At 33.5% G+C, this 13,136-nt stretch overlaps 1 protein-coding gene across 4 annotated transcripts; it reads right to left on the reverse strand.

The window, feature by feature from the left end:
• Window positions 1–717: 717 nt before the first annotated feature.
• On the reverse strand, window positions 718–5,841 carry MCA1 (PLAC8 family protein). Of its 4 annotated transcripts, none has more exons than XM_021445005.2 (9): window positions 5,531–5,841; window positions 4,886–5,144; window positions 4,295–4,724; window positions 2,869–3,287; window positions 2,365–2,474; window positions 2,184–2,255; window positions 1,639–1,745; window positions 1,139–1,232; window positions 718–981 (listed from the first exon to the last, which is right to left on the reverse strand). In XM_021445005.2, exons 3-9 carry the CDS (start codon window positions 4,703–4,705, stop codon window positions 929–931), a joined length of 1,266 nt encoding a protein of 421 aa, XP_021300680.1. In that variant the 5' UTR covers window positions 4,706–4,724; window positions 4,886–5,144; window positions 5,531–5,841; the 3' UTR covers window positions 718–928. The 4 variants fall into 4 exon arrangements, with proteins under 4 accessions (XP_021300680.1, XP_021300677.1, XP_021300679.1 ...); XM_021445002.2 differs by having other exon boundaries at window positions 4,295–4,731; XM_021445004.2 differs by having other exon boundaries at window positions 4,295–4,735.
• Between the last annotated feature and the right edge of the window lie 7,295 nt (window positions 5,842–13,136).

Consider the following 13,136-nt stretch of genomic DNA (forward strand, 5'->3'; position numbering starts at 1 on the left):
CGAATTATTTCGACAAAAAGAAGGAAAAGGAAAAGACCAACTAGTAAGGATTTTCCTTCCTTTATTTGCCAGAAATCAGACACTTTTCTTATGAAGGAAAAAAGTTTTAAGACAGAATCCTTGTTTATATAGAGGGTAGGGGTGGTATCGGGGAAGGGTCGGTTTCTTTTTGGAACGGTGCGATTAATACACGTGGCGCTACGTGATTGTTTTATGTTCTCCCCAAACCAATAAAATGTTGACACGCATGTATCGCTGTGTCCTCCTAGACGAACTATGTGAAAAGAGAGCAGACTTTTTAAACATTTTTAATTATTGTGAAAATGGATTCATTAATTCAGAGCTGTTTAATTTAATTAATCTTAATTTATTGAGTTAAAGAATTGACATGCATTTTCTTTCAAGTAATATTTATAAAATTTTATAATAGTCAAATAAATACGTGTGGATCATTAAAAGTTATATCTGACGAGGAAAATAATAACTCATTATATAATGTTTATATAATAATAATAATAATATTATTATTATTATATTAATAAAGGGGCTTTGAGCCAAGAAGCAAACTCTTTAGAATTTGATTCAAATGATACCTTCTTTCCATCCAAAAGGGAAAGATTTGAAGTCATCCCTTCTTGATTCGTGCTCAAGTGCATTGTTTGTGACACGTTACGTTTGGCAGTCTCTGTTCACTATCTCTGAAGAAAACAACAGGAGTTTTCTGGATCCCAAAACCACATTTTACTGTTGAAAATGAGTCTATGATACAAAATGTGCTGAATCTGGAAAATAATCAGGACTAATTTACATATCTGAAAGACTCCAAAGGCAAGGTAGCAATCTTTAGCACATTTTTGACAATGGCAACTAGTGGTTGCATTCTATATTTTTCGACTCCCCGAACAAATATGAGCTCGAATCCTGCCGCTCATGATTCCATAAATTGGGATGGTGGAGGACTTGTTTTAGTCTTCTCTGGACCTGCAACGGTTATGGATGTTTGTAAGTTCTGTTTAGGACTAACAATCATCTCAATATTTTCCAATTTGGTTGTCATTAGATGCCGGACAATGAGTGGTTTAGAAGATAAATGAGATTTCATCGCAATCACAATGTTCTTGGCATGGGTAGGACTTACCATAGACACCACGCATCTCTACTTCACGCCATTCTTGAACGAGGGCACAGCAGCAGCACATCAGATGTGAGAGGAAATCATCAACAAATCCACCCTGCCAAGGAAGAAAAGGGTAGTGTTGTAAGGAAACCAAATTGAAAGTAAGGATCGAAAACTACTGTGAACAACTAATTGTGGACCTTGTATCCAAGATTAAGCTTTCTATTGAGAAAAAGAAGGTAGTAGGAAGTGATTATCAGTCATTTGAATCACACATAAGTATGGATGTCGCCAAAAAGAAGTGTTGATAATAGATACAACTGGGCGTGCCTATTATGTTCAGACAGCTCTAAACCGTCTTCTCATTATGGCTATGATTAGTAGAGCACCGCCTATGGTATGAGGCCAAGTTAACATCCATACCATATTTTTACATGGCAAATAAAAATAGAAGAAAACTTATAATTCAGGGTCTTATCTTCAGCATGACTAGATTACTCTTTCATTAAAAGAGGGTATACCGTAATGTTCAATGCCTTGCGTAGCTTCCTTCTAACACAGCAGGTGTAGCAACAGCAGGACAATATCAATGAATACGCCATCAATTCATTGCATGCTTCTGCAGAAGCTGAAGAAAGTTGCTGTGTAAGCTTTGAAATAGCACCAAAATCTAAAACAGAATTTTCAAAGGTGTTGCAGCTGATATAACACTTTTCTGTGGCAAGCCTACAAGGAAGAAGGTAATTTCCTTTCCCAAGGAAAGCCATCCCATAACCTCACTTATGCATGCATGCTAAGGAATATAGAAACACACATAAACACACAATCTCACTTATGCATGCATGCTGAGCAAAATAGAAGCACACATACACATATTTATTACAAATTCATAATCCATATGGATCAGGATAGGTCAGAAATCAACGCATCCAATTCTTGCACAAATGAAATTAAGGGAATCAACAAAAATAGAGATCACACAGATTATCACCCAAGCTATTAAGAAATTATTACGTAATCAAAATATAACTAACTAGAAATTAAAATATAATTCAGAAATGCTTACATATGTGCCTGTTTGTTGCCACAGTAGCAATCTTTGAAAATGTACCACAAGGATAGAAGAATGTCTTTATACCTGCAAAGGGAAAAGGTTGCTTCAGAGACTAGATTAACAGCAAATGCAGGAATAGAAGTCAGGCATATTATACAATAATGGGGCACTAATGATGTAAAAGATGACATACACAGATATGGTTCTGAGCAACAACCAAGCAAATCAGCATGCCATTCATCATATCGATGTGAACCTCTATCAGACAGCAGATCATGTCCTGATGAAACTGAAGATGTGTTTCTGAGCAAAAATGCAAGGCATAAAACATTTAGTGACCACCCTTAGCTCTAAGTAGATGAGCCAAATACATTGCAAGTGGCAAAGCATCAAGTTATCAGCAAACTAAATTTTGCATTTTAAGCATACGAATTTAGCAGTACCATTCAAGTTTTAAAATTATCAAGAAATTACGAGGCAAATAAATTATCATATTGAATCACATTGGCAAGTAAGAAATCTTACTTTTACTGTCATAAATATGTCTACATCAGCTTTCAACTCTTATAGGACATAAAGCCAAAGGTATGCAAAATAGGGACAGGTTACTGGGGATAGTGCTACATGAGAAAGGTGTTTATATAGAACTACAATTGCATTTTGACAATGTAAAACTAAAAATGAAAAGAAAACTAACCTTGAAGTTGTGCGAGTATCAAACTTATTAGGTGAGCTTTCATCATATGAATGATCTTTCTCACTATTTGCATCTGAGTAATTGCGCTCTACTTTCTTAGACCCTTTCATGGAAGAACTCTTATCTGGAATAGAAGTTGCAGCAGCAACTTCTGTTACATCAAGCAAATGCTGGATTACTTCACACTGCTGCACATCATAATTAGCTTGTGATCGTTGCAGTTCTAGTTTAAGCTTTTCATTTTCCTTTTGCAGTGCTTCATTAAAACACAAGTTTGGATATGAGCAAGAAAGAGTTTTTTTCAAAATCATGGCATCATTTTTTGAGGGTTCTGGTTTCAGAATAACATCTTGCACCCTTCTATCCTCATCATCCAATGTGTACTCATGTTGATCTTTCTCAATAACTTCTAGTCTCTCCTGCAGGTTTGGAGAAATGAAAAATTAGTAACATGCGCAAAGCTGAAGACATGTAATCAATCCAACACAAGAAATTTTTTTAGTGACTTCAATTATCTCATGGATATTTTATTTTTCAATGACATTGCCGCCCACAAGTTCCTATGACAATGCAATCCAAACACAGAATCATGTATGTCAACTTTTGCATAATTCAGCACACTCTCTTCCCAGTAAAGGCTTGATATCTATTATCTTTGACAATATCAATAAACATGAAATTAGAGGCATTATACAACATATTTTGCCATGCAATTCATCTATGAAGAAGCTGGTAGGCCTGATAGACTTGGATTTTCGTACAATACATGAGAAAATAGAAGATAAAGTAGTTTGAAGGAGCCTTCATTACCTAGGAAGGCATTAACAAAAAGGAAATCATGTAGGATAACTAACAGTTCCAAACCCTTAAATGGAACAAATACTCACCAGTAATTGCACTTTATTGAAGTTACCCAAGCCATTATGCTTCAAATTGCACATGATAGTACTTTATAAAAGAATAACATACAAAGATGCATAAGTGTGGGAAATAGCACTCATATTCAGACCATCCTATTATGTCAGGATCAAAAGGGCATTCATATCCCTATATTTTTAACATTATTAGCACTAAGAGTCAACAATTAAAGATTAAAATCTAAGTTAGCAGGTCTTTAATGGTTGCTAAGGAATTAAGGAATGAAAGATAATCCTTCATTTATAATAAGAAAGATAGATAACCCAGGGGAGAAAGGAAAATCAATTGCTATTGGAGAATCGTTAGAAAACATATAACAAATTTTACAGGAACCATTTTCACACAAACGAAACAGATGACAATCACTTCTAAAGCTTACCATCTTCATTTTTTAAGTACCAGATTCCGACCCAAATATCATTTCAAAAGCCTTTTGATAAATCATGCAAATAAGGAAAAAAAAATTAAGGGGAAAAAATATTAAAACAGCAGCTAGAATAATCAATACCCTGACTCGAGCATTATCCACTAGAGTGATAAGAGGAACAATCTTCAAATATCGGTCGATTTCATTCTGAGCCTTCCTAAACTGATACACAATGTTCCATCCCATGGCCAGAAGATACAGATAGCTCCTATCCTGACAACTATTGACCAGAATGTAAGACCTTCTTAATGCATCCTCAAGCTGCTCCAACGGCTCTCGCGTCTCAGGATATCTCTTAAGGTCTGAGATCTTGAGCTGCTCTAGCAAGTTTCCGATCAACTTGAGATGCTGTGCGAATTGCCTGCAGTTCTTCTTATGCATTCGCGCTGTGCTTGCAGCTTTAGCTATCATAGCTATTAACCGCACTGCATCAAAGCCCGCAAGCTGGGCTACATTTGCAATTTCTCCGATTTGCTCCCACGAAGATGCCATCCTTCCCTCTCAATCAAACCTGAAACCTGCCTTTTTATCCCATTAGATTACTCCATAATCCATTTTTAATAAATTAATGAAACAATTTGACCGGAATTATATGCTTTCCACAGCCAAAATTCAACTTAATGAACACTAAAAAAGAAAAAGCCAGATGGAGAGATTTTCGCTCGTTTTCACCTCTTCTAAGCTAGAAGCTCCACCATATCAAGAGCTTCGATGTTTCCGCTAGGCTTCACCACTTGCATTGCACAACAAAAGCCAGAGCCAAAGCTGATTTCTGTAAAGAATCCACGAAATGTAACTGGAACTTGAGAAGGAAGAGAATCCGTAGCTTCAAGCTGGATCAAAAGCTCCTTCCCAGGATCTATTCAGAAACTGCATATTCACTCGAGATCTTCGACTTTCAGAGCTAAGAACAGCGCAGTATCCGTTTCAACTGCTTAAGAAACCAAAAAAAAAAAACAGTTTATAAGATACCGCTATCTAGAAGATTATCCGTCACGCTTCTTCGCTTACTTTCTCGAGTCAAAAAAATACTTTAAAAAAGCAGAAAAAAAATTGCGAATGATTCAACTCTTCAACATGAAAAAAGAAAAAAAAAAGTTAACACCGCAAATGCAAATTCACTGAATCTCCGGTTGAGCTCTTAATGAACTGTAATTAAGCCAAAAACAAAGTTACAGTAAAATATAATTAATAAAAAAAAAAGGACGGTAGAACCTGTACACTGAATAGTAATTAGAGCTTCAAGAATAATAAAGGAAAAAAAATTCAGAAAGAAATGACAAAGAAAAACTGCGCTTATGGCAGCGAGACACTCACCTACTCCTCAGGAGTTTTTTCTCTTATTTTTTATGCATTGAATTGATTCTTCTCTTTCTTTTCTTTTTCCTTTTTTGCTATCTTCAAGAAACAATCTTCAGAGTTTGAGAGACGAAGAGCATTGAATTCCGGAATCAACAGGCATTGCTTTGCGCAAACGTCGAGCCTTCTTCCTCTCCTCCTCCTCCCCCTCTTCTTCTCTTCTTCTTCTTCTTCTTCTCTCTCTATCTTTTATCGCTCACAGTTTCGGTGCTCTTTGTTTGTCTCTGCTGGCGTGCAGAGTCGCCACTATGCCAGACAAAGCAAGGAGTTTTGTGCCACTGTGCTGCTGGTGGTTGTAATAAATTTCAAGTACTCAAACGTCCTCCTTTTTTCTTTCTATTTACGATGATGCCAGCGATTTTCACGGAAAGAATCGGCACAGTGAAAAAAAAATTTCGTTGACTGTCCCCCCCCCCGGCCTTTGTAAAATCATTACAGGGTCAGCCAGCTGGCATCGAAGGACTGCCGTAGCTTTAGTGTCACCTAAACACATGTCCCGTAGGGTTAATTGCTGGCCTGCTGTCATTAACAGTAGCCGTCCTACCATAATTAAGACACATTAACCGTTTTTTCTTGCCTTAATAAATATTATTATTGTAATTTTCATCACTAGAAACATGATGGTAAGCTCTGTTGGTAAAGAAAACATACTTAATTTGAAAGGTATAAACATGATTTGGGATAATGTTCCATCAACTTGGTGGCCCCTTGCTTGGCTTACAAGCCTGCTTTACCAAGCTCAAAGTTGATACGAAATGTCATTTAAAAAGGTCCATAGTGACATAAATGCAGGCTTGATTCAAGGATGAATAAAATTTGATAGAAAATTAATGGATTGAATTTTATTAATTGGGATCAATTTTTTTAATTTTGATATTAATAGATCGAGACTAATAATTTATTTTATTATTTCAATTCATTTTTGATATCCAAATATTATTAATATTTCTAAGATATATTTAAAAATATAATATTTTTAATATTTTTAAAATATACCTGAAAACTACTTCATGTAAATCAAAATACTTTTTTTTTCAAAATATGTAAATCAAAATAACTGATTGAACTATTATTAATGTTAGTCGTCCTACCATGATTATTTTTAGTTCTTCATTATAATTTGACTGATTCCAATTACTTATTATCAAAATTTGATTAATTTAATTTTTAAAATTTTAAAATCGAACCAATTAAATATTTATCTATAAATAAAAATCATGTCGTGTAACTAATACTTCTGCATTTATTAAGATAGGCTAAGCACAAAATAAATGCCCTTATTTTTTTCAATTTCACTTTTTTTTTAACTTCATTTTATGCTTTAGTCGTTTAGTCATGTCTAGTTATCAAAGAAGTAAAAAATAATTCATGTTTGGATTCATTAGGTAGGTAAAGCTTGTAGAAATTAGTTAGTAATAGTACTAATTATTTTTTTAATGGTTAAGTAAGAAAGAAAAAGATATCTTAATATTTAAACTGTTTATTAATATATAATTTTTATTGAAAAAATAAGACTCGAATTCTGTTCTCTCCATTAAAAAAAAAAAAGGAAGGAAAGGGATATTAGTGTAATTGGAGAGGGGCTTGATGAAAGGGGAAAAGGCAACTTAAAACAGGAAGACGCATATTCTAGTTTTGAACATCCATTCTCTCTGGCAACTGCCATGTGGACCCATTTAATGGTACGACCGCGACAGTGCCGCTCACATGTCTTCCATTCCACGTGTCCACAGTCCACCCCGCTTTTCCTCATCTGTAGTCGCTCTCTGTCTCCTTATAATTACAAATTTTGCTGCTCCTTTTCCTCTAAAGCCACGTACGCCTACAAATTTTCATCACGATTCCTGTATTTTTTCCTTTTTGTAAATCAAATTTTTTACCCTTTCTAGGTGTAAGATTGATCTTATCATCTAAATTTTATGATTAGTTTATTAGTATGGTATGATCCATGACTTGATAAATCATTAATTAATTGGGATGCAACTTCTTCTTGTTTAAAAGAAAATTATTGTGTCATAAGGAGGAAAAATAGTCATAAATTGATAAGGAAAAAAAATAATGGTGATGGCATATTTCTCAATGATATATATGGTGGAAAAGGTTGCATTCACCTTTTTTTTCTCTTTTTGATGTGCACCATGATTCATGAAAGAACACGCGTGGTAGCTCAGAAGATAAGCTCTTCCTGCTAAAATGTATTGCAAAGATGTGCAATAACACACAAGTCCATCATTATAACAACTACCTTGAATTATACTTTATAAAGAAAAGGTCAAAAAGAGAATGAAAAAAACTAACATGTCAAAGTTATAAATTATGCGTAATCATCAATAGAGTAATTATTTTTTTCAAAAATTATAATCATATTAATTATTATGTTGTTATATTGTATGTTCTATGAATAACAAAATACTGATTGATATTAGATTTGATTGCTCCTATAATCGACATAGTTTAAGAGAATTCTTATTATTTGAGTCAAGCTAAAAATTATGTACAATCATTAGTGAAAAAAAATGGTAGGTATAGCTAAAACTTGATAGAACAACTGTCTAGGCAGGAGGTTAACATTGCAAATTAGCCATTTTTAAGGGAAATAGAAGAAAAGAATATTTGCATGAAATTGAAAGAGTGTTAGAATATGATGTGGGTAGTAATGTCTTTAAAATTTGGAATCAAATCCCCATCAAATCAAAGAAAAAAATCATTGGCAGCAGAGGCCCCATTTGCGGTCTATTACTGTCTTGCTGGCACCATAACTTTTAGGGAAAGAAAGAGAGAGAGAGAGAGAGGCAGAATTGACGAAGTTGTTTTCTATTAACCATAAAATATAAGACCCTACAAGCTTAAAATTAGATGGCTCCACGGTCCCCATGGACACTATTTTTGGGCTGAATTTTGTGATCCAAGGCGGGTGACTTACTGATGTTAGGTGGTGGAAGAACAATTGACCATCCTCCTCCCCACAAGAAAACATTTAAAGCAATGTTTTATACATATAAAGATGAAATGTCTATTTTTCAAGACATGATGAGGTGGATATTAGGTATAATTTGATGTTATTTTTATTAAATTAAATCATTAAATCGTGCTTATTTTTTTTAATACCAAATTTGTCTTTTTTGAGCATGTAACGTAATAATGATCAAAGCCAAAGTAGTAGTTCATGTGTAATTTTTGCAAGTCAATTTTGAGTCATTTTCAATCGGTTTGTTACCATGGTTTTGGCCCATTCACATAAAATATCAGAACGAAGACTTTGAGGGTTTAGATAATTCTACTCTCCACGTGAAGCAAAGATTCACAAATAAAGAATCCATACCCAACTAGTTAGCTTGAAAACTGGGTTTAATACAAATTCCAACAAAAGGCCAAAGAGTTTATAATGGGATTAAGAGCCATCAAATGGTAGGTTAAGATTCCTTGTGCATATACCTTGGTGTATTATTCATTCTTTTCTCTTGCCTAAAATTAATTTTTATTTCAAATTAGTGTTCGGTTTAGATTTTATGACGTTGGGTTCAAATTTTTTACGAATATTAATAATTCCTTTAAATAGAATATGAATAATTCAATTTTAACCAAATTTGAAGCAATTAAAATTGGCTGCTATATTTTTAAACTTTTTGATGTCACGGGTAAGAGATTCTCCGATGTCACGTGTAGGATTCCACCTAATACAAAACATACCCTAATTAATAAAACATCTACTACAAATTGAATGTAATCCTATATATACATTAAATAGTAGAAACCCTTTTGCTTATAATATTTTATTCCGTTAAGTTTTCATTGTGGAAATTTGGACTACAACCATTTGTATGCTGTCCATGTGCTTTAGTGGGAAGATACATACACTAATCGAATTATAAGGTTAACATAAGCCCAAAAAGCCATACTTGAAGAAGTAGAAGTAGGTCAAGTTTGGAATCTGCAGATGTTCATACAGCTAAAAGGCAAAAGCTTGTGAAAAGAATTCTTTCACTATAAAACGAACGAGTCTTGGTTTGTAAGGCTTTAAAACCCTATTCCAGGTAAGGACTGAGGGCTCCTAGGAAAGGAAAAACAATATAAAAAAATCATGGCGGGTTGTGGCGATGTGAAACCACTTTCCAATCCTTTTGTTTTTTGATGGGCAAAAGCTCCTGTGGAAGTATGAAAGTTTGCACCCTTTTTGATGCTGCGAACGTGACTGCATTTCTTTTTGGGATATCACTTACTTCCTCTGTGCTTTTCATTTATGGGAACAATGAGGGAATATAATAATAGTACGAGGGATTAGTGGTGAGGCCAAATCGACAGTGTTAATTGGATTAAAAAAAAGATAAGGTGGAGTTAAATTGTAGTGATATATGTCATACATGGGGGCAACTCACCAGCCAGTGCCGTTGTTGCCAAACCACGTCAAGTCGTGGTCCTTTTTGGAGCTGTTGTCCATAAGCGTAGCTGTCCTTGTCATTGCATCTATTACATTTGTCCTTCGAAGTCCTCTTCCTTCCAACTCAATTGAATACCACTAACAACCCCCACGATTTAATTCTCATCTATTTTTATTTTTTTGACATGATGAGATGTGTTTAAGTAAAGTATTAAGGTTTATATAAACAAATACCAACATCACGTGTTAATTAATATGACATGATAAGCTCATTTAAATACAATTAACAGGATTAATTTATCTAAACTATAATGATTCTAAGCTTGCAAGTTCTCTACATTTGACACATGTTTTAAAATTTTCATGATATTTAAAAGGTATTTTTGAACTTTCTTTTTTTTTTTTTCTCTTTCTCTCTTCACCTCCCCTTTTATTAGGCCATCGCTCTTTCTCCACCGTTTCCCTTTCAACTCATCCCCATTCCTAAAGCAAACGTTATCTAGCAATAATGAGAATTCCTAGAGACAAGGGAGGGGTTAGGGGAAAGGAGTGGGGATGGGGATGGGGATGGGGATGGTAGGAGTTGGAGGTGCATCTATTAATTTAAACTGAAATCGTATACAAGTTAAAATGATTTTAAATGAGTTAAACGGGTTGTATGTTGGTTAAGTAGGTTTAGCTCATTTGAAACACAAAATTGTTGCATCTTATATGTTTTGACAAGAAATAGGATAATTTTAATTTTAAATTCGTTTAATTTTGTATTGTTCTTATATCATGTTAAAGTATTGTGTCAAAAATACCCTTTTAATTGTAATATATAATATGAAATATAAGCCCCTCTAAATTTATAGACAAAACCTTACATTTCTTAATATTTAAGGTTAAGACCACTAATTCAACCAAAATGCCGTTTTCATTGTAATTGATCTCATGGTGTTTTATGAAGAGCAATATGAATTATTTGATTTCAATCCTACCCACTCAGCCCAAGTTTGTGAACCCGGTCCAACATGAAAAGAAGTAAAGTTTTGGGGCCAATCCCATCAATGTTCAACTCGATATGGATAAGGATTTGGACCAATACTTGAAAACAAAATGGAGACGGTAGCCCAAGTAAAGGAAAACGGGCCACCAAAACAAACTACTATCTTAAAATGTATTAATTTCTGTACTATAATTTATATAAATTATTTTTTTTATGATATCAAATTTTATTAATATCAATTCAATTGTTAATATCACCATTAATATTGCTAAAGTTAATCCATTAAAGTTATTGATATGATATTTAATCATGTTTATGTGACATTGGATTAAAGGTAATTGATTTTGAAATATAGGCATTCGGTTTATAGGAATTGTATTAAAAGAATTAAATATAATATTTTAATAAAAGATAAAAACTAAATATAGAATTTGACGGTTTTAGTCATTACATTTTTAAATACAATGTATTTTCCATAAGTTTGAGAATTTCAAACTGTGAAAAAGAATTTAAGAACTAGTTCAAAAATTTGTGAACGCTTTCAGCTTAGATATAGCCTTAAATTTATATGCCATATATCTCCTTTTATTTTCTTAATCCGTAAATTAATGGTTTAACTAGCTTTAATTATTAGCAATCGCATTAATTCTTTTATTACTTAATTGGACAAAATAAATTTCCAAGGACTACAGTGCCCTCGGGGTTGAACTTCAAATTTTCAGTAACTTTTGACCACTCACGTGTAATAAATGATGCGTGAAAGGGTTTAAATCGTCCTTACAAATATTTATTTGTCTCACACGAAGTGACTGATAGACACATGAGTGTCCCCGCGTCAGCCATCTAGTCAAAAGACACTACCTAAAATGCCCTCACATTATGCTCTAAAATAAAATAGACTATAATAATAATAAAGTCTCTTAATTATGTCTATACAATTTATTTTTTATTTTATCTGAAGAAATTTTTATTTTTTTATTTGTATTCATACATGGTATGTCAATCAATATTTTATAATTAGGTACCTTACATTACCCAATTTGATTAAATAAAATTAAAATATCTTATAAATTAAGTTTAAATAGAATTCAAATTAGAGTATATAAATGATAACAGATACTCTACAACGAACATTTAATCCAATGTTAGGTGGTATATTATGTGTTTGATTATGTGACCACATAACCCATTTTACATTATTACTATGTGATAACATCAATTACTACATAAATAGAAAATGTGGATAAGTATTTATATTTATTAACAGTAATAACTATGTGGACATGGATAAAAAAGACAAAGCCTTGCTTGATATATAATGGGCATTGGATTCCCTTTTTTTAGGAAAACCATAATTCTAAAAATTAGCAAAAGAAAAGGGATTTTGAGCAGAGCCTCAGATAATGGTGACAAATTACCCAACATTTTGAGGCTAATATAGTAATTATATAAATGTTTATTATTTCCCTCGCAAATCTCCTATTTCGAAATTTTGATATAGAAAATCAAAAAACACCACCTTTTAAGGAAACTCGATCTAACCCTTCTCTATTCTCTAATCAAACGCCATCTCCGCCGTCCAATTGGACGGAGTGACCTCAGCATTAAAGACACAATCTGGCCCACCGCTCTGATTTTCCAATCCTAGCCTCCCACGTGTGCGTGCAGCTAGATCGGCGCGCATCTCGTTTTGCCTTCGGTTTTTATTTTATTCCTTTTCATAATCTCCAAAATACCAACTGTTTGTTGAAAAATTTGGCGGGCAATTGAGAGAAATTCAAATAAGGAGCAAAACCCTAGCGGCCCCAGCGCTTCCCTCTCTCTCTCTCGCCACTTTCTCTCTCTTCACACGCACTCTCTCTTTCTCTCCCTAAAACTTCCCCTCCTTATGAAATTTGGCTCTTTCAATTTTCTTTTTGGCTTTGTTTTTCACACGGAATATCTGCTAATTTATGGCCGGTGAGTTTGTCTGTTTCTTTGATTTTAATTTGTTTTTTTTTTTGAGGAGGTTCTGATTCGTTTTTCGGTTTTTGTACTGCAGGAAGATCAATTGCATACGATTTGGAGATCTTGAATCTATGATCATGTGAGTTTTGTTTATTACCAATTTTGGCCCTTTTTCTGATTTCTTTAATCTCATTTTGCATCTCTTATTTTTCATTTTTGTTGGGTTTTTTTTTTTAAAAAAAGTTGGAAAA

This window comes from Theobroma umbraticum, unplaced genomic scaffold, assembly GCF_002168275.2.
Source record: "Theobroma umbraticum cultivar Fairchild unplaced genomic scaffold, ASM216827v3 scaffold_44.0, whole genome shotgun sequence".
In the NCBI taxonomy this organism is placed as follows: Eukaryota; Viridiplantae; Streptophyta; class Magnoliopsida; order Malvales; family Malvaceae; genus Theobroma; species Theobroma umbraticum.